Genomic DNA, 27045 nt, shown 5'->3' on the forward strand with positions numbered 1-27045 from the left:
TCTCTAGGTTAAAAAGACATGTCGTGGCTTTTCTGTTTAAACCACTCAATATTTTTATTAAATTTGCTGTAATGAACGCCATCTTCTTGCAATTTCAATACCAAGCATACAAATACATGATGTGAATGTTTAACACAACTTTTTATCTAAGTTAAAAATCGGAACGACCAAAGGAGTTAATAAGTAAATAAGCAAGTAAATAATTTATTACAGTGGTACAGGTATTGGTACATGTACAATTATACAATGTATTTAAAGCAATAAAGTAATTTTTTACATCGATCCAAAGAACCTATTTGTCACAATTAATATTTCGGTAGTATATAAAGTAAAGTAATGAAGAATAATTGATATTATAATACCCTTTTTGTGAAGTTCTAAAGGGTTTTTCAAAGCATCAAATAGAAAAGTAGTAGTTTGACTAGGAAATTTACATAAAATATTTGAAAAGAATGTTATCTCATGATAAATTTTATGAATTATTAAATCCAATTTTGTCTATAAGAAGATTATTTTATAATTTTCAATGTAAAATAAAAATGTATTTCGTTTTCAATTTCGTTTTTGTTGCAAAATTCCAAATTCTGTCTTTAGCGTCCAGTTGCAATTCGAAGCGATGGTACACCCAAAATTTCCATCACTGATCGTATAGATATAGGTAAGTATTGAAGTACTGCTCCAGCCCATAAATACTAGTTTTGAGGAGACTATAAGTTCGGAGTTTGGAAACAATTTGTAAGTCTTCAAGCCATTGTGTTTCAAGTTTCTGACATAAGAAGTCTTTCGGATAATTCCAAACTGCATCTTGGAAGGTTTGAGTAGAAATGCGTCATATTCAGAGAATCAAATAAAAGTTTAATTTTTGAAGTCTAATTTGTAAGGTTACAGGTGTATTTTGATTCCGGTTCCAAAGAAAAACTTTGTTCGACATACGATCGTTTCTAGTGGACATTTGTGAGAAGCACTGACTTTTTCAATCGACGGATTACGATTACACCAGGACAATATACGGAATTTTCAAAGTGCATAATGTTTTCAAAGTGCGTTGCCACACTGCTTCCACCATAATTTGAAAGAATTATAATTGGTCATATAATAGCTTTACACCAAATATATGGTACATTTCCAGCATCAAAGCATAAATCAAACATTTTTTGCATGTTTTTGACGACGTTTTCATTTTTCAAAAATTTGTATGACAGTTCATCCACTCTGGAATATAATATTGGTAATACTTATATTTTCTAAAATATTTCTAAAAAATTTGTATTTTTAACTTAGAATCTTTCATGTTCTCCTCGAATTTGAGATCAAATTTCTCTCTTTGAGCGACATTAAAAAGTGATTTCCAATCACCCACTGTACCTGTGAAAAGAAAAAAAAAGATATATATTATCACATGCATTTGGGGTTTATATCTCTCAGTTGATTCGATACGCCAGAGCATGCTCTATGCATGAATAATTTCTAAAACGAGGTAAGTTATTGACAAACAAGTTGATGAATCAAGAATATCAGCAGTCTCGTTTAAAGTCATCATTTTGTAAGTTTTACGGTCGATACAATGACCTTGTCAGCAAATACAATCTTTCATTAAGTCAAATGCAGACTGACTTTTTTCGTACTTATTGTTAGGCCATTATTTACACACTGAATTGTCGACATATTTTTCCGTTATTTCCCGATCATGACAAGGAGCGCACGGCGAGTGTGACCGGTCGGCAGGGGATGCTAACTCCTCCATGGCACCTGATCCCACCTCTGATGTCTCAGAGGTCCGTATTTGTTCTGCTCCTATTTTGTAATGTTTAATGGAAACTTGAGCTCGAATACTGTTCGTTATCTCCACGTATTTCACTTATTATGTATGTATACAATAAATACCATGTATACAATAAATACCAGGCCTCGAAGATATCATTATATTTTAATTTCTACTTTTTCAAACAAAAACAAAGCTGGGTCACGTTTCTTCACAAATACATAATTATGTAATTTACACCTCTAGTTTCAAATTTTGCATAAAAAATATCTAAATATAGGTAATCAGGTAAACATAGGTTTTTCAGTTTATCAGAGGCGCGAAACTTAATAGAATGTTGAAAAAGAGACCCCTCCTCCTTTTGACGTCATTTTCAAGCCCATGATTGTTTGGAACTCAATATAAAATTTACGATTAAATTTCATAGATTTTACAGAATGGGGTAACAATTGCAAATTTACGGAACAATTGTGTCGTACCACATGCCTGAATAAACCGGATTTTTCCGATGACAGTTGCTCATATCAAGAGTTTTTTCTCAGTTACACTCAGGTAGAAAAAAACATCATATATGAGGTTGCGCCTCCTGGACATACCATTGCTTACAAAAACATTGACAATTTATCAAAAAATAAAACATATGATTTATGATTTATTCCATAGACAGAAAAGATGATGCTTACTAAATGTGTTAAAATTCATTGATGAACCCAAAGCGGTTTTAATCTTACGGCGCTAGTCCACGAACGTTTTGTTAACCCCTCGAATATGGTACAATTCCAGCATTAAAGCATAAATCAAACGTTTTATGCAATGTTTTGACGACGTTTTCATTTTTAAAAAATTCGTATGACAGATTATCCACTCTTGAATATAATATTGGTTATACTTATATTTTCTAAAAATTAACTTAACTGTATTTTTAACTTAGAATCTTTCATGTTTTCCTCGAATATGAGATCAAATTTCTCTCTTTGATCGACATTAAAAAGTGATTTCCAATCACCCACTGAACCTGTGAAAAAAAAAAAAAAAATATATGAAAAGATTTCAAACTTATTATGCATGCATACAATAAATATCATATATACAATAAAAATCAGACCTAGTAAATATCATTATATTTTATTTTCTACTTTTTCAAACAAAAACAAAGCTGGGTCAGGTTTCTTCACAACTACATTTGTAATTTACACCTCTAGTTCCAAATTTTGCATTGGAAAAAAAAAGCTAAACAAAGTTGTCAAAGATTACAGTGTTCATCTCAATGAATGCTATATTAAGTAAGGGAAAGTCCCACACTAAACTAATAATCTAATAGTGTGCATCTCTAGATGATAGGACTAATAGAACTTGGAGTTACATTGGAATGAGTCTGCTTCACTGGAATGAGTCTGCTTCAAAACCTTTAACCTGATCACTCATCTGGAAAATGTAGGTCAAATCCAGCATTTGAAGCAAGTCCAGTAGTGTGTTAGTGTGCATCCTTAGATGCATCATCCCTGCAAGTTTGGTTCAGCTTTTAGTTTCTTGGAATAGACCTGCTCCAAAAACTTTAACCTGGTTACTCATCCAGAAATTAAATTAAGGTCAAAAGCAGCATCCAAAGCAAGTCTAGTAGTGTGCATTCTTAGATGTTTCATCCATACAAGTTTGGCCATCATAGGGCTTATAGTTACGTTAGAATGAACCTACTTCAAAAACTTTAACCTGGTCATTCATCCGCAAAATGTAGGTCAAATCTAGAATCTGAAGCAAGTCTTGTAGTTTGCATCTTTAGATGTATCGTCATTGCAAGTTTGGTCAACATTGGGTTTATAGTTACTTTAGAATGAACCTGCTCTAAAATTAAACATGGTCACTCATCCTGAAAGCCGTCACGATAGCTTAGTCGGAAGGTCGAAGGAATCACGACCGGGACTGACCTAAGTCGATAAAAAATAGGTAGAAACCGTTCCTTCGCCAAGCGCTCGGCACTTTGAAGTGAAAATTCTTGGTACTTGGCCACGTGTCACGGTAGGCGTTGGCACGATAAAGAACCCTCACTGCTCAATGGCCCTGAGTGCTGGGTAGAGGTCATCCTGAAAATGTAGGTCAGATCAAGCATCCAAGCAAGCCTGGTAGTGTCCATCCTCAATATGCAAGTTCAATGCAGGTCTTATAGTTACCGAGTACTTGGAAATGAGACCTGCTCCAAAAATATTAACCTGGTCATTTTTTAGCTGAAATTGCATCATCTGAAACCGCTGAAACCATTGAAGGAACAGTTGATACCTATTTTTTATCGACTTAAGTCAGTCGCAGCCGTGATTCAAACACACAACCTTCCGATCACGGAGCGAGCGCTCTACCGACTGAGCTACCGTGACGGCCCCATTCCCTTGGATATCATTTATATAATTTGTATACATAAATGGGATTTTTTTTAAAAAAATGATATCCACACAAATATGTCGTAAAAGAAACACACAATAAGAAGAGATTTCAGACTATAGACATTACAATTATGCACAAAAGTAAAGAAAAATATGAAATATTTCAAGATAACAAACTCAAAATGTTCGTAATCAATATCTATGAAAAGGTTCCTCCTATCTCTATATACTGAAATAAAATAATTTATGAGAGACGAATTTGTACATGTATGTAGATTAATGTTATTGACTGTAACGAAAATCGACAAACTTTCTGTAAAGACTAAAATCAATCCTAGAGGTCAGATCCCCATTTTTAGAGAAGTGTTCCTTTCATTACTCTTTTACGTGAGTTATGTATCTATTCAGCTAGGTTGGAACCGTTGTAAACCGTGTTTTCAATAAAGGAAATATAACAAGAGGCCCAAGGGCCTTGAATCGCTCTTCTGATAAATTGTACAACCTTTCACTTCTATTTGAAGCCTGTAAGTATCATGTATATTTAGATAAAGCCTTGAAATTCCAAAGGTAGGTCATCATGACCTACATTTTAGATGAAACACTCTGAGAACTCAAGATGATTCTAAGCCAATAAGTACCTGAGAGTAGGTCATGGTGACCTACTTATCACTTGTCATTCTCTGAGGATGCATCAACTAAGATTGATGATTCTAAGCCAATTAATGCCTAAAATATTTTTAAAATCATAACCTACAAATTTCAAAAGTAGGTTACAGTGACCTACTTATACAGACGACATACTTTGAGGACCCAAGATGCATCAACTGACAAAGTTTATTGATTCTTAGCCAATTAGTACCTGATATATTTAAATAAAGCCGTAAAATTTCATAAATAGGCCACAGTGACCTAAATATTTAAATATAGCCATAAAATTTCAAAAGTAGGTCACGGTGACCTACTTTTCAGTTGACATTTTTAAGGACCCAAGATGCATAAACTTACAAAGTTTTATAATCATAGGCCTTAAAATCTCCAAATTATGCCTCTAAAACGCTTTGAAATCGAATGCCTGCAAAGTTCAAAAAGTAGGTCACTGTGACCTACTTTTTAATAAATATGTTTTATAGACCCAAGATGCATCATCTTAAAAGATTTAATGATTCTAAACCTCTCAGTATTCGAATGAAAAACCTTAATTGTTTTGAAAGAGATTAGCCATAAAATTCAAAAAGAAGGTCAAGGTGACCTACTTTTTAGTTGACATACGCCGAGGATCCAAATTATATCAACCGAAAAAGTTTGATGATCATAGGCCTTAAATTGTTCAAAATAAGCTTCTAAATCATTTTGAAAAAGAATGGCCGCAAAATTTAAAAAGTAGGTCATCGTGACCTACATTTGAGTCAACATGATATGAGGTCCTTAGATGCATCAACTGACAAGATTTGATGATCCTAGTCCTTAAAGTAAGCAAAATATCAACATTTTAATAAAATGTAATTTTTGGTCAACTTGGAAGTGACCTTGAGATCACGCCCTTTGCCCCAGGGTGATGCCTTGAACAATTTTTAATCTACAACATATCCTCATCCTTGTATGTAAGTTTGGTGATAATCTGCTTAGTGGTTCTTGAGAAGAAGATTTTTAAGCAACCAGTACTTTTGTTTTTATTTTCCTAATTATCTCCCCTCGTTTAAGGGTCACAACCCTAGTTTGAGTATAAACCGAAGCACTTGGGCCAAGGATACCCTGTGACAAATTTGACAATAATTGGACAAGGGGTTCTTGAGTTATGGCCCATATTCTTAAAAAAGTTTACGCACACTGCACAAATAGACATAGCATTAGCTCTTTGAGCCTTTGGCTCAGAAGAGCTAAAATCTATTTACGTCGCCGCAATGCGTGGAGAGAGCACATGTCTTATACGGAATGTTTCTAGGTCAAACCCTTACAGTTTATATTGGGGAATGACCGTTACTTTACATTTGGCATTAGATAATAGACATTCGAAAATTAGAGACATTCGAAAAAAAAAACCTCATAGAAACCTAGACTCCATGCCGTCTATAAACCCCTATCTTTGTTGGCTCGAATCCTCTGCAAAGACCTGACTTGCGTAAAGTTACAAAATACTGATATACCAAATGAGTAATAAATTGTAAATCCTACCTTTTCTGAAAATAAATTCATCAGCCGTGCCCTTCCTCCGCTTCTGCACTTCGTCAAAGGAACATTCATCATAAACAGTTTGTAGGAAAGTAGGATCGGATGACAGTCCAAGAAAACTAGAGATGCGAGTCATCGTTTCTAGGCCATTCTTAATTAAACGTTTAAATATATATATAAAGCACCTCACCTTAATGTACCATCAAAGTTTGCTCTGCTTTATTTAATGATATTTATTAATAATTACCAAACATACCCTTTTCAGATCTTCATAGTAAAGAACCAAAATATTCTCTGGTTGTTGCAGTGCTGCTTCTTCCCACTCCTTTTCTCGTTCGAACCAGCTTCCATAAAAATATTCTTTATAAATTTAAAAGAAAGAATAAAAAAAGAAATCTGATTCTAAAAGAATAATTACATCCTGCTCATCTTCTGAATAAATGCACGTTTTATATCTAATTTTACATGGCTACAGCAAGCTGTACAAATTCAGCTAGGATCATCGGGCTACCGAAGAAATTAAACAATCTATATGTAAATTATGATGGAATAAGACTTTCAAATTAAGGTGGGGATAAGGCGATGGATCAATGTTGTCATCAATAAAACATAACACTACGGACCCCATCCGCTGTGATGCACATTAACTCTTCAAAATTACTAAATATCAATTTCACGTCTCTAACAATTTTACCGTTGTAATCGTAATATTATCTTTGATAAAAGCTCAATTTCTACTTTAAAACTAAGCAAACATACGTGGTTTCATCTATTTAACGAAAACTGTATTTGAGTTTTGACATATACATGTACATACATAATAAAGTGTTTAAAAAAACTCCACTGCAAATCTCAATGTCAATTCACACATTTTCATATTTCAAGACGAGGTTTTCATTTGCATAAGAGTTCCGAGTTAATTGCATGGGATATATATAGAATAATTTTTTTTCTATATAAAAAGAAAACAAATCTTTTCGCAAAGAAATGCATGGATCTTATACTAAATAAATTAACATTTTTGTTTTAAATAGCACACAAACCATGCAGATTTAATGATGAATTGGAACTTGCCTAAAATTGACCACAGAACCTAAATTAATGGATTTTTTTTGCGAATTTATAATAAAATAATCATGACCACTACTTATTCAACATAATAAAGTAAATGATAAAAATTGCCTCTTTTTAGAATTTAACTATTTAATTTGGAAATGAAGTTCTTAATATTCTTGATGAACATCTTGAAACAAACGTTGATAATCTGATCGTATCTATTGTCAAGAAATAGAACTTTTATTGCTGTAAATTGACTTCCGCACTAAGTTTTCCCTCGAAATTTAAACTTTATACCAAATTCGCGCCAGATTTTAAAAATCATGTTTTACCGTTCTATACTTAAATTTGTTGATACTTACTTCAAAGTCCACTGCTATGTCCTTTAGAAAATTATATTGATCAATCGGATATTTTTCATGTTATATACAATGAGTCGGTCCTTTTAATGTAGAATACTGTGCAGTGCCTTCATGTCTCTAAAGGCCTCATTCGTTAATAATTACCGGTCACGGTAGCCTAGTGGAAAGCGCTCGATTCGTGATCGGGAGGCCCGGGTTCGATTCTCGTTCGTCGCGCCGCGTCAAAGCAAAGACGTAAACATAGGTAGTGACTGTTCCTTCGCCAAGCGCCCGGGATTAGAAGTGAAAGTCACGGATCTTTCGGATGAGACCTTAAAAACCGCGGTCCCTTGTCACGATAGGCGTTGGCACGATAAAGAACTCACTGCTCAATGGCCCTGAGTGCCGAGTATAGGTCTAAATTTGAAGCCCTTCACCGGCATACGGTGACGTCCTTATATGAGTGAAAAATTCTCGAATGGGACGTTAAACAACATACAATCAATCAATCAATCAATCAATCATTAATATTTTTTTACGCATTTCACGCACTCTTCGCGCATGTTTTCCCTAAGTTAGTCATTGTTTTTTTTATGGAGTAGGAGGTAATTCAATATACTGTAATACTTATACCTCCATGCAAGAACTCATCCAAAAACACAGACCAGTCAGCAGGCACATAGTTCTTAGTGTTTGGGTCTGTGATGTAATGATGAAAAGCGGACACGGCAACGTCTTTGGGGTTCCGGATAATATGGATAATTTTCCCGTTGTTTTGTGTGTGTTCTTTGGGCAGAAATCGATATGGAAGATGTGACGTCACGACTCTAGGAGAAGGCACTGATTTTAGATCCTGTAGATCGGACACGAACTCTAGAAAAGTGTATATCAACCTATGGGAAGACTCAACTGTTCCTTGCAAAAGACGAGGGACGATTTCATTCAGCCAATGGTTTCCTAGAACGAATTTTATGTTAATATATATGTTAATACATACTTTATTTCCCCATTTCAAAATATTATTTTATCAATGTTGCTGAAGATGGCGACTGTTTACTCTAGGTCTGTGTCAAAAGTTTCATCGCCAAAAGCAAAGGTAAATACTCTGTTGTGCTATAATAAACAGATTTCAAGTAAGCATAACAGAGTTTGTGTAATTTGTGTTTTGTGATTATCATTTGTATTAATAATAATATAACTTAGAGTTTTATCCAAGATCATTGTTTATTTTTGTTATCTAGTTTACTTTTCTGGCAGACCCTTTTCCCCTCTATGCTCTCTCTATTAACAACCGTGGTAATTACTTTTACTACTATAGTAGGAAAATAACAAAAAGTAAAAATAAGCAAAAAAGAACCATATCAGTTTTGTTATCATTTTCTTAAATAATATTGTATGGGGCGTATCATGCTCAAGACTTTTACAATAATATTATTTAAGTAGTTTTGAGTTATTTCCTCAAATTCTAATTCATCTTTCTGTAATTTTTATGGTATTTCTTCAATACTGATATTGTTACCATTTCATCCTTTCAACTAGATAAAGAACCGTATAATTTCCGACTGTAACCCACCAGTCATGCCGAATGAGCTGAGATTAATTCTGGAAGGCCATGAACAAGTACTTATCACATGTGTGTTGGAATTCTAAATGTATCTTTTCAAAATCACATGCATTGTGGTTTTCCCAAACTTCACACCGTAACTCATATGCTTCTGACATATGTGTCAAATAGTGAAACCATAATTTTAATATTTAAACTCAAAAGACTAACCTGAGATCTGAGATAAAACATTGCTTTTCTACCTTGACTGGTTAATTGATCCGTATTACATGGAATTTTCCATTAGTATTCAATAAAACTCCGAGGTACGTAAATTTATCTACTTCTATTTGATCTTTGTCTCTGCTACTTTTTATTGTGATGCACTTTTCCTCTGTTTCTAAATATAACATTTTTAGCTCACAACATTAAGCTGTTAAGTATTACATGAATATCCTCACTGTATCCGTGTAATCATTGAATCCTTTCAGTGAAATAAAGGACCATGTAAATTCTACAATACCCTGCCAGTCATGCCGGATGAGCTGGGATTAATACCAGGTCATGAACAAATACTATATCACATGTACTTTGGACAGGTTCATAATTGAATTTGGTCGAACAGTTTTGGAATAAGGCTTACCTGACTTGGGATAGGAACTGATCAGAACATCATCTTTCCTCATAGATAAGTTTTCAATGTCTCTGAGGCGTTGACTGGCACCTTCTAGAAGTGGTTTAAAACCCGGCAGAACTATTCCGTCAACTGTGATCTTCTCTTTACTCGCCATCATACTATGGCCACCAAGTCGTGAAATCAATACTGCTGCTTGATCGTTGTCGTTGTATATACTTTCTAATTTCAGACAATGATCGTTCTATTTAGACAAAAGACAGAGAATCGTATTTAGTTTTAGTGTGTAAGTGGCAGAGGGAAGGAGATGCAAATGCCTTATGGATTTATAACACTGAACATGTTTATGTAATTTTGATGTAGCCTAATATTTTTAAACATCTAAACATAACATAAGAGGTCAACACACTCACCAATCCAATGGTCGTTGACTGTGCTCTGCATTCCTTCAAAGGTTTATTTATTTTTATACTAGGTCATTTTTGATACCTTGTCGTGGAAGTTACTTGTTTGTCTGTATGACATTATATTTCGCAATCATTGATCATTACAATATATAACAGAAAATTCTTCCAAGCAGTATAACCAACAAGCATTATACGTACATGTATGTGCAAAGAACAAATTTAATTAACAGCCACGTCATTGGTCAACAATCATATAGATATATCGAAGGAATCTTCTGCTTAATTTAGAACATTGCTAAATGTTATATAAGTATTTGTATATATTTATATCCAGCACCTTCAGAAAGTGCTAAATCACATCCATACATCCATACTAAATTGTTGTAAAATTAATTTCCGCTAAATATCGTACACGCTAAATAATGTAAGACCTATATTATGTACATGAAATATAAAATTTTAACATCATTTAACTCTGCCATACTGTATTTTATTGTGTAATTTATTACTGCGTCTTTGTAAAGCCATTATTTTAATTGCTTTGAGATGTACATGTATGTATTCTATTTATAGCACATGCTGATATATAAATAATCTTTTTTCTAATTTAATTCGGTATCTCATGAATTGGATCACATACCTTTAAAAAGTACTTGTTTTCTTGTGATTATTCATGAACTGGGGTGAGATATTATAATCTTAAAGAACTGTAATAGCGCGATTTATTTGTTCTGGATATTCTTGTATACAACCCGCTGCAATCTTTGTTGATGTGACGTATATACTAGCCAGAGTTTCGTAATTTTGTAATCCTATGATTTTCTAATTGTCCATTATTAGAAACAATTAGACGATTGCTGCTATAACAATTCTTACGATTTTTTTTATTATTGTCAGACAGTCATTTGTACTTTTAATAGCTTATCATTGTGCTCCTATTTGACAGTATTTAGTTGACATTGTCTGCTACACAATCCGATGTTTTTATGACAATTGTAAATTTTCTAGGAATGGAATATTTACTTATAGATTAAGATAATATCCAGCATAATCACATTAATTTAATCCATGTGTATTTGTTAAATCATAGTATGTTTTAATTATTTATTCTATGTGTACGACAAACTTGTTTGGCACTGCACGGCAAAACTCATCTTGTGCGGTGTCGATCAACCAATAAAAGCAGACAATCTTGTCTAAAGTTCTCCCAGCGCCAAATTCAAAATTCCAAATACTCTTCGATAATCCAATTATGGTGAGAATTATTAAGCCAATTATCTCCTAAGACACTCGACACCTTCTTATTTATTGGAAAAATTATTTTTTATTTAATTACTATATGATATAGATTTGACGGTCACCTTGTACCCGACCCCTTTTTGTCATTTTCCAGTACAATAGACGCCGTCGACCAGACTCACGTTTTCTATCTGTTGTTGTTCATGCTAAAATGTGTTAAGAAATTATTGTTTCCTTTGAGAAACTCTCGTTTTGTTAACAATATTGAAGTTATTCAGGACTGAAGTGCCAACCTACATACATATATATGTGTACAGTATGATGTTACATTTATGAAAGGCCATCCCCGGGGAACTCACACTACTGGGGCCCGTTTAACAAAAGAACTTACGATTAAGACCAAAAACTTGAGTTGATTGTAAAATTGTACAAAATTAATTATTCTGTTTAAAATTGCTAATGTAAAAGTATCTTTCCACATACCTTTTAAAAATATTAAAACCATTTTCTATTAAATGTAAACTAGAAAGTTATTAGCAGAATTAAATTTTGGTCTTAGTCTTAGTCGTAAATTCTTTTGTAAAACGGGCCCCTGGACGAAAAAGTGCTGAGAATCCAAATTTGAACTGATTATGTTTGATAATTACTGATACTGTGCTGTTCGTGCTGATAAATACTGATATTTACTGTTATTATTACTGTTGTTGCTAATAATTTTAGTTGCTTCTGATAAATACTGATAATTGCTGTCGTCTTTACTGTTGAGTCTGATAAATACTGATAAATACATGTACTGTTGCTGTGCTGTTGATGCTGAGATTGATAATAATTACTGAGGTCATTGTTCTTAAGCTGAGAAGGTGTTAAAATAGAGCTTAGGGCTATTAAAACCTTCTTCAATCATTACTCTTTTGAATTTAATTTTCACAACAACATTTTAATATTTTTTTATATTTACTGCTTGTGACAGCCAATCATCTGAGTTAACAGTATTTCATCCCCCCTTTTCTGCTACAGTCTGAATAACCAGTTGAATCATGTCGCGTGTACAGACATTGGTCTCGCACAACGAGAAATGGAATGGAAAACAAATATCATACTCTCTGTACAAAGTTATTTCTTATGTTACTAAATGCATGTCGTAAGAAATACAGAATGTACTAATATCTGACCCGATTCTCGAAAAGAAAGTAGAAACTTCTACACGTGGTGGACATGTGAATATTTTACATGGTGTTTTAGAGCGGATTTAAGAGGGGGATGGAGGTTAGGGGGGTCTGGACCCCCCCCCCCCCTTCGGAATTTGCAGAGTTATTAAACGTATATACTAAAGCAAAGAAAAAAATGACTTTGGACACCCCTAGAAAACGTAATCCACACCATCACCACTACGAAATAGGTGTTTTTTCACGTTTGGAACGTGGATTTTACGGTTTTTTTTTTTTTTGGTTTGGATTTTTTTTTTTGAGAGGGGTGTCCCCCCCCCCCCCCCCCCGGAAAAAAAATCCTGGATCCGCCCCTGGAACAACCAAGTAATTTCAAATTTTGTTTTATTTTGTTTTTTTTTAACTGATTGAAAGATGCGTATTTCATTGAATGAAAATCATACTGCGGAAGAGTTCGTAACTGATGGCTTAAAAAAAATTAAAAAAAACAAAACAAAGCAAAACAAAAATAACGAAAGATAGGAAGCTTTATACCACAAAATGATATTTAAAAAATCGCGGGGAGGACATAAATCATAGAACTAGAGCGCACCAGCTATAAAATAGACATAGTATATATTACATGTACATGAATAAATTTTTTGTGAGAAGTATTTAATACTGCCTTGTTAAAAGGAGAATTGTATGTAAAAGGGGGGGGGCGGGGTTCTCAACTAACAGAGCAAACGGAACCCTCTCATGCATGATAGTTGTCAAATATTCAGATTCTCTACATGAAAATATATATAAATTAATAATTGCAACCTATGACTGTATTAAAGATGCTTCCTAAAAAATTTTACGACAGTACAAATACACGTGGAAAATAATATGCGATGGGAATTTTTAACCTTTGTGAATAAAAAATTGTTATAAAAAGTACCTTGGTAGGGTAACCACTGCATGACTACCCTTCCTTCGTTCAGGTTCAGATATTGATAACTAAGGAGAGATATAAAGAGAAAGGAAAACATAAACATTTATTATCTAATTTTAACATTAAGATGAAAAAATAGTAATAAGATAAAAAGAAATAAATGAATAATGAAATATAAAAACAAATAATTCATGTGACTTTTTCATTTAGAATTTAACTACTAAATAGACTGTAATGAATTTGTTGATAAAATACTTTCTTTAAAACAATTAATTATCACTCGTTTTTTTTAGCATCTTCTCAGCTAAAGAACAATGACCACAGTAATTATCAGTAAATCTCAGCATCGACAGCACAGCAACAGTATTTATGTCTGTCTGCCTACCATCCATAGTTTAAAGATAAAATAGGTCATTTATTGAACAGAAATGACAATAAACAAATAGAAATAAACATAACAACCTTCTTCATAAAAGTACCTAATATGCCCAATCAAAAAGCATGCAACTAGACTAACAGTCCTACTAATAAAAAAGTTTAATTATAAACAACATGGAAATATTTGTGTTTAACTGAAAAATATGTTATGGGGCGTTACATCGCCACCTTAATTAGATAAGCAAGATTTGATGAACAAAATGGTAACACAAATATTGGCTAGCTTGTAACGCCCCTTCAAACAGTATTTATCAGACTCAACAGTAAAGACGACAGTAATTATCAGTATTTATCAGAAAAAACTGAAATTATCAGCAATAACAGTAATAATAACAGTAAATATCAGTAATTATCAACAAGAACAGCACCTATCAGTAATTATCAAACATCATCAGTAAAATTAGGGATTCTCAGCACTTTTTTCGTCCAGTAGTGTTACAATATTATACATTTTAAGTAAAGAATATATCTAAAGAGATTATTTGGATGGAAGACCTTTAACATTTATGAAGTGCAAGCTAGCATTCAAACTTGGATTCTGAAAGCACTTAGAATATTATTATAGCTCATTATAATAATTCTGTACAACGCGTTATCTGTCTGGTTCTAGACAAACACGTGACAGGGCAATAAAACTTCATATTTCCCTGCCGTCATGTCGTTAAAAAACAAAGAAATCAAAGACAAATGTCTGTGAAGTGTCATGGGGACCTCAGTTAAGTGTTTCATTCGTTTTTAAACTGAAAGAAAATTTGAGAGTGGTGTCGAATTTAAAAGTTTGCAATTATTTTTAAAGCTTTGGCTGTTTCGGTAAAATAAACAATTTTACATCATGATCGTGAGGAAAATATGAAGATTTTTCAGACAAGAAAAATCATATTCCCTGAGGGCTTTGCCCTGGCGAAGCCCTTGAAAAATATATTTTTCTTTGCTGAATACATCTTCCTAATCACCTCAAGATCATGCAATAAATGTATAATATTTATCTATTTAACACAAAGATTTACAAATGACCACCTCCTTTCAGTGATGATTAAGTCAGATTATATTATCTGCTTTATCAAAATAGCTAAATTAACAAGAAGTTAGAATGGTGCTTTTCACTACATTGACATATTTTTCATTTTTCACAGTGAAAAATAAACCCGTTAATAATGTCATACCATACGTTACAACGCACAATCCAAGAAATCCGGAAATTTTCAACATAATAAAGAATAACCTGCCTATCCTAGAGGATGATCCTGACATTAAGAAAATATAAGATACTTCATAGATTATCAAAAGCAAGCGACAAAGCCCTTCTCTTAAATCTATCCTTACTAGAGCATCTTTTTTCAGTAACAACTATGAACCACCCATCATCAATAAATGGAACAGATCCAGATGAAGTACATGTCCATATCCATACCCGATAGAAGGATCTACATTTCATTTTAAAACCGGAAATAAATTTGCTATTAAAACCTCAATGTCGTGCACGAGTTCCAATCTTATTTATGTGATAACCTGTGCCGGTTCCGGTGAAAATTATATCGGTCAGAAGGAGACACCTTAAGACGCAAGATGACCGTACACCGACAGCAAATTAGGGAACCAAAATACCAGTGTACCCCTGTCAGTGACCATATTAGAAACTGTGCCAAGAAGAAAAAGCCCAATTTTACCGTTTTGCCCTTTTACAAATTTCGAAGGAATACCACAGAGAGAGAACGTGAAACCAAAGAAAAACTTTTAATTGACAGATAAAAACCTGTTCTAAATGCTACATGATTATATTTTGTATCAGATAAATACTTTTTCCCGCCATATATATCTGTATTATTAGTATGAAAAATTTTTATTTCCCGCATTAAATTACTTACGTTATGTCATAACGTCATAATTAACTTTGCTAATGCGTAAATTAATATTAGCGCTTTTTGACGTCACAATAAGAATGATGATTTTGTATTTATGTGTAACTAAGCAATATGTTGTCAAACTCCTGAAGTTTGAAAATGAAGTGACGTAATAGTTGAGCGGTTGAGACGTCATATAGCTAACCGATTTCGAGATTGATAAACGTTGTAAACATGGATTTTTAACGACATATTTGGGAAAACGTTGGCAGTATACCTATTAGTCTCTGTCAGGATGGCTCATTAACTCTATCTTATAACAGGCCAGGGAATTTTTAAAAACACTCTTCGTGAAGAGAAGGAGATTTGTAAGTTTTGCCTCACTTCTGATATTCTCACACTGTGAGAATACCACTTTGATATCCTTTCACACTGTGCAACACTGTTTCACACTGTGTCAGTTTATTCAGTAAATAAATTACAGTATTTCACTGTTAAAAATATTATATATATATATATATATATATATATATATATATATATATATATATATATATATATATATATATATATATATATATATATATATATATATATATATATATATATATATATATATATATATGAAATATATGGAGATAACGAACAGTATTCAAGCTCAAAAGTCCATAATACAATACAAAATAGGAGCAGAGCAAACACGGACCTCCAAACATCAGAGGTGGGATCAGGTGCCATGGAGGAGTGAGCATCCCCTGCCGACCGGTCACACCCGCCGTGTGCTCCTTGTCTTGATCGGGAAATAACGGAAAAATCCGTCGACAATTCAGTGTGTAAATAATGGCCTAACAATTAGTATGAAAAACGTCAGTCAGCATTTGACTTAATGATAAATTGTATTTGCTGACAAGGTCATTGTATCGACCATAGAACTTACGAAATGATGACTTTAAACGAGACAGCTGATATATATATATATATATATATATATATATAGAATTCATCACAAATTCAGTTATTGAAATCTATAAGATAATAATCACACTATAAAATAATGTATATAATTTATTATAATTTTATTCCTTCATCTTCTTTGACTAGATATAATACAGCTTTCTGTTTATTCCAATAAATTGGTAAGAATAGAAAATGGTACCTTTTGGTACAAAAATAATTTATGTTAAATTGACCTGAGGCACATTTATCTGTGCCGATTTACAATAGTATCAGACATTTATACAATGATGTACAGGTATTATCACATATCTCCCATAACAAATTACATATTATGATTTCACATGTACATTTCATTGAAAGTCGTAGATTCTAAATAATACACAAAGAGGCTAAGAAAAGAATTCTCTGAAAAGCATGTTCCTGTTATATTTCATTAAATATGAATATCACTTTGAAATCTCGTATACATGTAGCAAAATGATTTACAAGATTAATTCAAACTAATTTTGATAACGTTGGTGTTTAATAAAACAATAGAAAAAGACCAACATGCAATACACATGCATTATGCACGGAAACTGTTTGCGATTAATGGATTTAATTATTTTGCAAATGAAACAAATGTAATGCGGTGCAGTCTCTATGCATGCAGTCTCAGCAAATAAAAAATAAGAATACATTTTGTAATAACAAAATGCATGGTTTTTTTTTTTAATTTGGCTTTTATTTGTTTGCGTGTTTGTTTGTTTTGTTTTGATTTAATAAAAACATTGAAAATGTGAATATTCATGGAAAATTTATTGTCCTTCTTAACGATATCTATACCAAAAACTAGTTGACATATGGCATTTGATAATGACAAAAGTACATTTGTATCCATCTTAAAAAGGCTTATATTTTTCTTGTATGTCATTCAATACGTCGATTAAATCTGCTACAATGAACGTCGTTATGTATAAATAAATGTCTTGCATTTTCAATACCATGCATGATGCAAATTTTACAGACAATAAATCGGAACGACTAAGGGAGTACTTGAGTAAGTACATGTAAGCAAAAAATTATTCATTAAAGTGGCATGTATTGATATACAATTACACAACATATGTTACAACGATAAATTTAGTTTCTTACATTCGGCCCAAAGGACGTATATGCCACAGTTGAAATTTTGACAAGACATAGATAAACACATGAATGAAGATAAAGTGATATTAGAATGTCCTTTCGTGAAGTTCTGACGGGTTTTAAAAGCATCAAATATATAAGTAGCAGATTGCCTGGGAAATTTAGATAGAGTACGTAAATAGAATGTATTATCAAATAACACATTTGAGCACTTATATATTAAATCCTATTTTGCGGAAGACGTCTTTTCTCTTATTTTCATATAATGTTCAATGTAGTAAAAATATATTTCGTTTTAAATTTCATTTTTTTTTTTTTTTTTTTTTTTTTTTTTGCAAAATTGACAAACTCTGTCTTGAGGTGTCTCAAATTTTTAGTGTCCAATTTCAACTCGAAGCGGTAGTACACCGCAAAGAACACTGCCATCACTGATCGTATGGATTTAGGTAAGAATATACTGACGAACTCCTCCAGCCCATACAGCTTTTTGAGGAGACTATTTCGAAGATTTTAGCTACAAGTACCACAGATAAAAGACTGATTCCACGATAATTAAAAAGTATTAAGGTATTCTAGGATCCGACTTGTTGTCTTTTATAATTTTGAATAATATATGAAAGTTATTTTAATATCTGTTTTTATGAAGACGAGTGAATCCTATTTATTTTTAATTTTAATCAAGTTTTATTATTTCCCGTGTGTAGCCTCATGTAGTTTGTAATCTGTGTAGCTTTACGCTAAGCATGTGGTATAATTCCAGTATGAAAGCATAACCGAAATATTTTATGCAATGTTTTAAATTTCATATGACAGTTCATCCACTCCGGAATATAAGATTGGCAATGGTAATATTTTCTACAAATTAATTTAAATGTATTTTTAACTTCGTATCTTTCATGTTTTCCTTGAAAATGAGATCAAATTTCTCGCTTTGAGCAACAGTAAAACGTGATTTCCAATCACCCACAGTGCCTGTAAAAGAAACAAATACTGCAGATGAAAAGATTTCAAACTTTTATGCTTGTATATACAATAAAAACCAGACTTCGAAGTGATCGTGTATATTTCAATTTCTACTTCTTCAAAATATATGAAAAGATTTCAAACTTATTATGCATGTATACAATAAATACCAGACCTCGTAGATATCATTTATATTTTAATTTCTACTTCTTCAAACAAAAACAAATCTCGGTCAAGTTCCTCACATACATTTGTAATTTATACCTTTAGTTTCAATTTTTGCATTGGGAAAGGGTGAGCTTAACAGCTGTATAAAGCTTCAAAGAAAATGCTAAATTCTGTTCTTTCTGTTTTATAACATTTTCTATAACTTCGGATATCAATTGCGAATAAAAGGAGAAACCAATTCATTCTTTTTAATCTGATAATATCTATATCCATTGAATATTTTCTCCTTTATTTCTTAAGAATATACACATTACGTATTACTGTCATATGCAGCTATAACAATAAGTGAATTTTTAACTAGTTAGATCCGGTAATTGAAAACCATTTGTAGCTCCAAAACTGCCAAATACATGTATGAAATAAGTGTTAAAGGTCTACTATTTTATGGCCCTTCCACCTTTTGTAACGTACGGATTGATAATACATACTATTAAATACAAAATTCTCCCCGTTTTATCCTTAAAAGATATAAATATAAGCAACAAAATGTTTCAGTTTCTTTACTCGTTAATACGGGTATTAACGATATCAATCTTTTCAGAAAAAAATCACAACTCTTTGAAGCGGGTTAAATTTCTCTTGTGCTAGGTTAACGTTGAAGTTGTTGTATCCCGTATGACATTCGGTAGTGGAAATAAAAGAAACCTGTTTACATCACAGCAATGACTGAGTTGAGAGCTCACTTCTTGTACGGAAGATTGCTAGTTCAAACCCTGAAACCTTAAACTTGGTAGTGACTGTTTTTTTAATATCTGGCATTAAATGTTTAAGTCACAAGACTTTCGGACAAAACATAAAACACAGACTCCATGCCCTGTCTAAATTCCTATCTTTGTTGGCTCGACTCTAATGTCTGACTTTCTTAAAATGACAAAATATCAATTTACAGAATGATAACTAAATTGTTAATTCTACCTTTCCTGTAAATAAATTCATCAGGCGTGCCCTTCCTTCTCTTTTGCACTTCATTGAAGGAACATTCATTGTATACAGCTTGCAGGAAAGTAGGATCAGATGGCAGACCAAGAAAACTAGAGATGCGAGTCAACGTTTCCAGCCCATTCTTAAGTAAACGTTTATATATATATATATATATATATATATATATATATATATATATATATATATATATATATATATATATATATATATATATATATATATATATATATATATATATATATATATCACATCTAAAAATATCTGCAAAGTTTGCTCTAATTTATGGAATTACTAGTTATGCAAACATACCTTTATCAGATCTTCATAGTAAAGAACCAAAATAATCCCTGGTTGTTGCAGTGCTGCATCTTCCCACTCTTTTTCTCTTTTGAACCAGCTTCCATAAATATATTCTTTACACATTTAAAAGAAAAATCAATAACAGAAGAATAAACACAGGTAATAAAAGATTACTCAGCTCATCTCAACGAATGTTATCTCTAAGTACGGCAAAGTCCCACACTGGTCCAGATAAGGCTTGGAGTTAATTGGGAATGGACTTATCCCAAAAACTTAAAAACTTAAACGGGTCACTCATCCAGAAAATACAAGTCGGATCTGGCATACAAAGCAAGTCTGTTAGAGTACTTCACTAGAAGCAAAATCCAAGCTAGTTTGGTCTTGGGAGGGCTTGAATTTACACTGCATTGATCCTGCTGCATAAACTTAAACCTAATCATCCAGAAAATGTAGGTCAAATCTAGCATCCGAAGCAAGTCTAATTTTGTGTATCCATATATGTATCACCTGTGTAAGTTTGGTCAATATGGGGCTTATAGTACCTGGTCATTCTTTGGCTGAAAATGCAGCAATTGAAGCCTGGACTGGTAAAATGAAACACAATGAAAACATTATCCATGCAACTCTGATCAATGAAGTATGTGGAGATAACGAACAGTATTCGAGCTCAAAAGTCCATTAAACATTACAAACTAGGAGCAGAGGAAATATGGACCTATAAGACATCAGAGGTGGGTTAGGTGCCATGGAGGAGTGAGCGTCCCCTGCCGACCGGTCATGGATGTACTTGTCAGAAAAGAATTCTGCTTCAAAAACTTTAACCTGAGACGCTGAGGGTATTACATTAGCTCCCCTAGCTTCGTTGAGGTAAGCTAAAAATAGTGAAATCTTATTCTAAAAGAATCCTTAATTTACGTGGCTACAGCTGTACAAAATCATTGAGGAACTTAAGATTACTGAAGTATTGAAACAATCTATATGTAAATTACGATGAAATAAGACTCAAATTAGATGGAGATATATCGATGACTCAATGTTGTCATCAATAAAACATTACATTACGGAACCCATTTTGTTGTGATGCACAGTGATACTTCAAAAACGTCACTTAATGATTTTTTATGTCGCTGACGAATGCCGCTGAAATCGTAATAGTCCCTTTGATTTAGATGCCCGATTTCAACTTTAAACCTAAGCATACATAAGTGGTTATGTATATTTAACAAAACTGTAGTTAGAATTTTGACATGAGCATAATGTAGGGTTTAAAAAAAACCTATTCCACTGCAAATCTCGATACCACTTCACTCTTTTACAAATTTCAAGAGGAAGGTTTTACTTGCATAAGCATTCCGAGTTCATTGTATGGAATATAGAATTTTTTTCCTATATTAAAAGAAAACAAACCTTCTCGCAATGAAATGCGTGAATCTTGTATCATACCATATATATTATGTCGCAGAAAAATAGATTAATTTCCGTAACTTTTTGTTTTAAATTGCACAAGCTATGCACCGGAATTTACCTAAAAGTGACTACAGAACCTAATTTGCGAATCAAATACTTTTTCGGCATAACAAAATAAATAAGATAAAAATTGTGGTCTCTTTTAAGAATTTTACTTCTAACTTCGAAATATATAATATTTTTGATATTTTAAAACAAAACGTTGATTATACATATATTTATTGCCAAGAAATATAACTTTAATTGCTGAAAATTAACTTCCATACCGACTTTTTCCTCGAGATTTTAACTTGATGCCAGATTCGTGCGAGGTTTTAAAAATCATGTTTTACCGTTCTATATACATGTAGGAACGTAGCATCGTTTTTTCGAAAGTTTTTCAAAGGGGGGGGGGTTAGATAAACAAAATTATCAACTTATGTTTAAAAAAATTTGACAAGCAAATAAAAAAAGGGAAATTTGTACAAACTCGAGAATCCTTTTTCGTGTGGTTTGGTGGTGGGGTGGGGATGGATGGGTACGAAGGTTCCAACTTTTTTATGTTCCAAATTTTATTCATACACTACTACGTTATTCTTAATTGACAACAAGTCGGCGGGGGGGGGGGGGGGGGGGGAGGCAACCGGTCTTTCAATGGACATTTTCAATAGTAAAAAGTTATGTTTGGAAAAAAAGAGGACAGCCCCCCCCCCACCCCCCTGATGCTTCGTGTCTGCTATACTCAAATAATAGGTCCTTTTCAGGTTTATTTAAAAAAAGATTACTGTTTACGCATCGAATTCCGTACCATTTCTTTATGACCGCGAGTATATCGAAATTGTTGTAATATATTTACGATTAAGATTTATTAAAAAAAAAATGAATACTGTTTAAGCATTTAATTTCGTTACATTGCCTGATGACCGCGGATATAGTGAAATTGTTGTGATATATTTACGATACCAGATTTTGGATAACAATTTCCAAGTCCACTGCTATGTCCTTTACATAATTATACTGTTCAATAGGCTATTTTTTCATGTTAGATATCCTGAAGCGGTCCTTTTATCGTAGAATGCTGTGCAGTACCTTCATGTCTCTAAAGGTCTCATATATTGATAATTTCTTACGAATTTCCCACACTCCTCTTGTATGCTTTCCCTAAGTTGTTCTTTTTTTTATGAGGGAAGGCTATATTTCAATAAAGTGTAATACTTATACCTCCACGAAAGAACTCATCCAAAAACACAGACCAGTCAGTGGATACAAAATCCTTAAGGTATGGACCTTTGATGTAATGATGAAAAGCGGATACGGCTACATCTTTGGGGTTTCGGATAATATGGATAATTTTCCCGTTGTTTTGTATGTGTTCTTTTGGCAGACATCGAAATGGAAGATGTGACGTCATGACTCTAGGAGAGGGCATCGATTCTAGAACCTGTAGATCGGTCACGTACTCCAAAAAAGTGTATATCAACCTATGGGAAGACTCAACTGTTCCTTGCAAAAGACGAGGGACGATTTCATTCAGCCAATGGTTTCCTAGAAAATTAAAATATGTTAATACATGTTTTGTAATTTCAAAACATCATTTATTAAAATTGCTGAGGCTGGCTACTGTTTACTGTAGGTCTGCATCAAATTTTTTGCCAAAATCAAAGCCAAATACTCTTTTGTGCTGTAATAATCGAATTTTGTTGTATATCAAGATGTAAGTAACACTAACAGAGTTCGTGCAATTTGTGTTTTATGATAATCATTTGTTTAATGATAATATAGACTAAGTGTTACCCAGGGACAGTCTCTATTTTTATCTAGTTAATTTTTTCTGGCAGATTTTTTTCCCGTCAGTGCTATCTCTACCTCCGTGATAATTATTCATGGAATTTTTGTTATTCAACTTGCTCGTTTAATTTATGATTTCTAGATGTACCAGTTGAAAATAATTTTTCCCCTGAAAAAATCATTTTTCAACGCGTCAACTATATCTTTACTTTTTAAAGGACGACTGCACTTATGCCTGTTTTTGGGTCTTTTTTTCGGTTGCTTCTGTTGCTTTTATATCTAAACCTTATTTCACTTTTGTATGTTTATGAAAGAATCCTGTCAATTTGGAACCAAATTTAAATCTTAAAATGATTTTAGACTGTGATTCAATGTTTTTTGTCCTTACTGCTTTCCAAATATAGTGAATTTAAACTTACCTGCCCTTGATTGAACATTGCATATGCATGAGAGGTGGAGCTTACATTGTAAGAATGGGTCTAAAATTAGACTTGATAAATAACAGTGACATGTTCATGATGTTTGAAAAAAAGAACGTGATCACTCTTTCCAATCTCCCTCTCTATTCTGTATGGCACAAATACAATTCTGACAAAGGTTTCAAAAGGAAATTAACAATATGAGCACGTCAATTTAATTAAAGCAGATTTTATAACAATGCCAGATGACTTAACATGTTCGAACATGTTCTAGTCAGCACAAAACATGCTACCTTATAAGTCACGTGACGGAATTTAGTATTCACAAAGTTACCTGAGGTAAGAAATCATGAATTATAATATTCAACATGTCACAATGATTAATTACAACACAGAGAGCGAATGTAAGAAGAAGCAGTTTTTTTCTCTTTTTAACCATGAGTCCATGTTTGTCTATTAATCTCCTTTTGACACATTATTATTTATGCAAATATACAACTACTCTTAAACGTAGAACAATAGACAAACATGCGCTGAGTATGTATAAAGTCAGTAAAAGTGGGACGTCCTCATTATCGAACGCAGTTTCAAGAAATTGTGATGACCCCTGCCTTTGAAAACAGATTCGAACTTCGTAAATACACACTTTTATTAAACGTAATTACATAAAGTTGTAGATTGGATGTTGACCATTCTTGCTATGAAAAGAAAAATGGTTGTTTTGAAAGTTTATTTTGTCGCAAATTTCGCATGTCCTTAAGTGCAGTCATCCTTTGGGTATATTCCTTTTACTTTTGCTACTAGTAGGAAAATAACAAATAGAAAAGAAAATAAGAAAAAAAAAGAACCATATCAGTTCTGTTATCATTTTTTTAATAACATTGTATGGGTTATATCATGCCCAAGACTTTTACAGTAATATTATTTAATTTTGAGTCTTTTCGTCAAATTTTAATTCATCTCTCTGTGTTCTTTTATTGTATTTCTTCAATAGTGACCTTATAACCATTGAATCTTTTCAACTAGATAAGGGAGAGTATAATTTTCGACAATACCCCGTCAGTCATGCCCGGTGATCTGAAATTAATGCCAGGTCATGAACAAGTACTTATCACATGTGTGTTTGAATTCTAAATGTATCTTTTCAACATCACGTGCATTGTGGCTTCCCTAAACTTCACACCGTAACCCATATGTTTCTGACATATGTGTCAAATAGTGAAACCATAGTTTTAATAATTAAACTCAAAAGACTAACCTCAGATCTGAGATAAAACATTACTTTTCTTCCTTGACTGATTATTTTTGTGTAACATTAAAATTTCCGTTGTAATTGAATAAAAGACCGAGGTACATAAACTTATATCTTCAGCTTTTATTTGCGTATTATGTACACTAAATCACCTTTATTCGCGAGAACTTTATTTTCGCGTAATTACCTGAGAAAATGCGCTCTGGAAAATTTAATGATCGCGTATATTAGTATTCCATGTAGTTTTCTTCTGTTTCTAAAAATAACATTTTATCTCTCTCAACATTAAGCTGTTAAATTAAGCTGTTAAATATTAGATGAATATCCTAACTGTATCCGTATAATCATTGAATCCTTTCAGGGAAATAAAGGACCATGTATATTCTACAATACCCTGCCAGTCTTGCCGGATGAATTCTGGGATTAATATCAGGTCATGAACAAATACTATATCACATGTAATTTGGAAAGGTTCATAATTTGGACTCTGGGTCGAATAGTTTTGGAACAAGGCTTACCTGACTTGGGATAGGAACTGATCAGAACATCATCTTTCCTCATAGGTAAGTTTTCAATGTCTCTGAGGCGTTGATTGGCATCTTGTTGAAGTGGTTTAAAACCCGGCAGAATTATTCCGTCAACTCTGATCTTCTCTTTACTCGCCATCATACTATGGCCACCAAGACGTGAAATCAATACTGCTGCTTGATCGTTGTCGTTGTATATACTTACTATTTTCAGACAAAGATCGTTCTAAAGACAGAGATTCGTATTAGTTTTAGTGTGTAAGTGGCAGAGGAAGGAGATGCCCTCTGGATTTATAACATTGAACTTTGAGGATTATGAAATATTATATTTTTGAACTTCTAAACATATCGAAAGAGGTCAACCTATTCACCAATCCATTAGTGATCGTTGACTGTGCTCTGCATTCTTTCAAAGATTCAAGTATTTTTGTACTAGGTCTTTTTTATACCTTGTCGTGGGAGTAACGTGTTTGTCTGTATCAAATTGTATTTCGCAATCATTATCATTACAATATATAACAGAAAATTCTTCCAATCAGTATACCCAACAAGCATTATACATGTATGTGCAGAGAACTAAATAAATTTAATTAACAGCCCCGTCATTGGTCAGCAATCATATGGATATATCGAAAGAATCTTCTGTTTAATCTAGTACATTGCTAATGGTATATATGTATTTGTATATATATTTATATCCAGCACCTTCAGAAAGTGCTAAATCACATCTATGCTAATTTGTTGTAAAATTAATATCTGCTAAATATCGTACATGCTAAATATTGTAAGACCTATATAATGTACACGTAATATAAAATTTTAACATCATTTAACTCTGTCATACTGTATTTTATTATGTAATTTATTACTGCATCTTTGTAAATCAATTATTTCAATTGCTTTGAGACGGTTTCTGTTTTTTAGAACATGTTCATGTATTTATTCTATTTATAGCACATGCCGATATATAAATAATCTATTTTCTAATTTAATTCAGTATTTAATGAATTGGGTCACTTACCTTTTAAAACTACATGTTTTCTTGTGATTATTCATGAACTGAGGTGAGATATTATAATCTTAAAGAACTGTAATAGCGCTATTTTTTTGTTCTGGATACTCTTGTTTACAACCCGCTGCCATCTTTGTTGATGTGTCGTACATACTAGCCAAAATTTTGCATTTTATATTCCCATGATTTTCTAATC

The 27045-nt window shown here is 32.7% G+C and overlaps 2 protein-coding genes across 3 annotated transcripts; both read right to left on the minus strand.

Annotated features, from left to right (window-relative positions):
- Positions 1 to 369: 369 nt before the first annotated feature.
- LOC133175850 (sulfotransferase 2A8-like) lies at positions 370 to 10052 on the minus strand. Of its 2 annotated transcripts, XM_061310979.1 has the most exons (6): positions 9890 to 10052; positions 8337 to 8660; positions 6563 to 6666; positions 6310 to 6457; positions 2678 to 2777; positions 1272 to 1365 (listed from the first exon to the last, which is right to left on the minus strand). In XM_061310979.1, exons 1-6 carry the CDS (start codon positions 10038 to 10040, stop codon positions 1353 to 1355), a joined length of 840 nt encoding a protein of 279 aa, XP_061166963.1. In that variant the 5' UTR covers positions 10041 to 10052; the 3' UTR covers positions 1272 to 1352. The 2 variants fall into 2 exon arrangements, with proteins under 2 accessions (XP_061166964.1, XP_061166963.1); XM_061310980.1 differs by lacking the exon at positions 2678 to 2777 and having other exon boundaries at positions 370 to 1365.
- Positions 10053 to 16938: 6886 nt separating this feature from the next.
- On the minus strand, positions 16939 to 26052 carry LOC133175803 (sulfotransferase 1B1-like). The gene is made up of 5 exons (XM_061310918.1): positions 25829 to 26052; positions 23073 to 23396; positions 20415 to 20518; positions 20079 to 20226; positions 16939 to 18944 (listed from the first exon to the last, which is right to left on the minus strand). The coding sequence occupies exons 1-5, from the start codon at positions 25977 to 25979 to the stop codon at positions 18835 to 18837; spliced, it is 837 nt and encodes a 278-aa protein (XP_061166902.1). The 5' UTR covers positions 25980 to 26052; the 3' UTR covers positions 16939 to 18834.
- Positions 26053 to 27045: the final 993 nt, after the last annotated feature.

This window comes from Saccostrea echinata, unplaced genomic scaffold (genome assembly GCF_033153115.1).
Source record: "Saccostrea echinata isolate AGI-Se365-2 ecotype Australia unplaced genomic scaffold, CSIRO_AGI_Sech_v1 ptg000064l, whole genome shotgun sequence".
Classification (NCBI taxonomy): domain Eukaryota; kingdom Metazoa; phylum Mollusca; class Bivalvia; order Ostreida; family Ostreidae; genus Saccostrea; species Saccostrea echinata.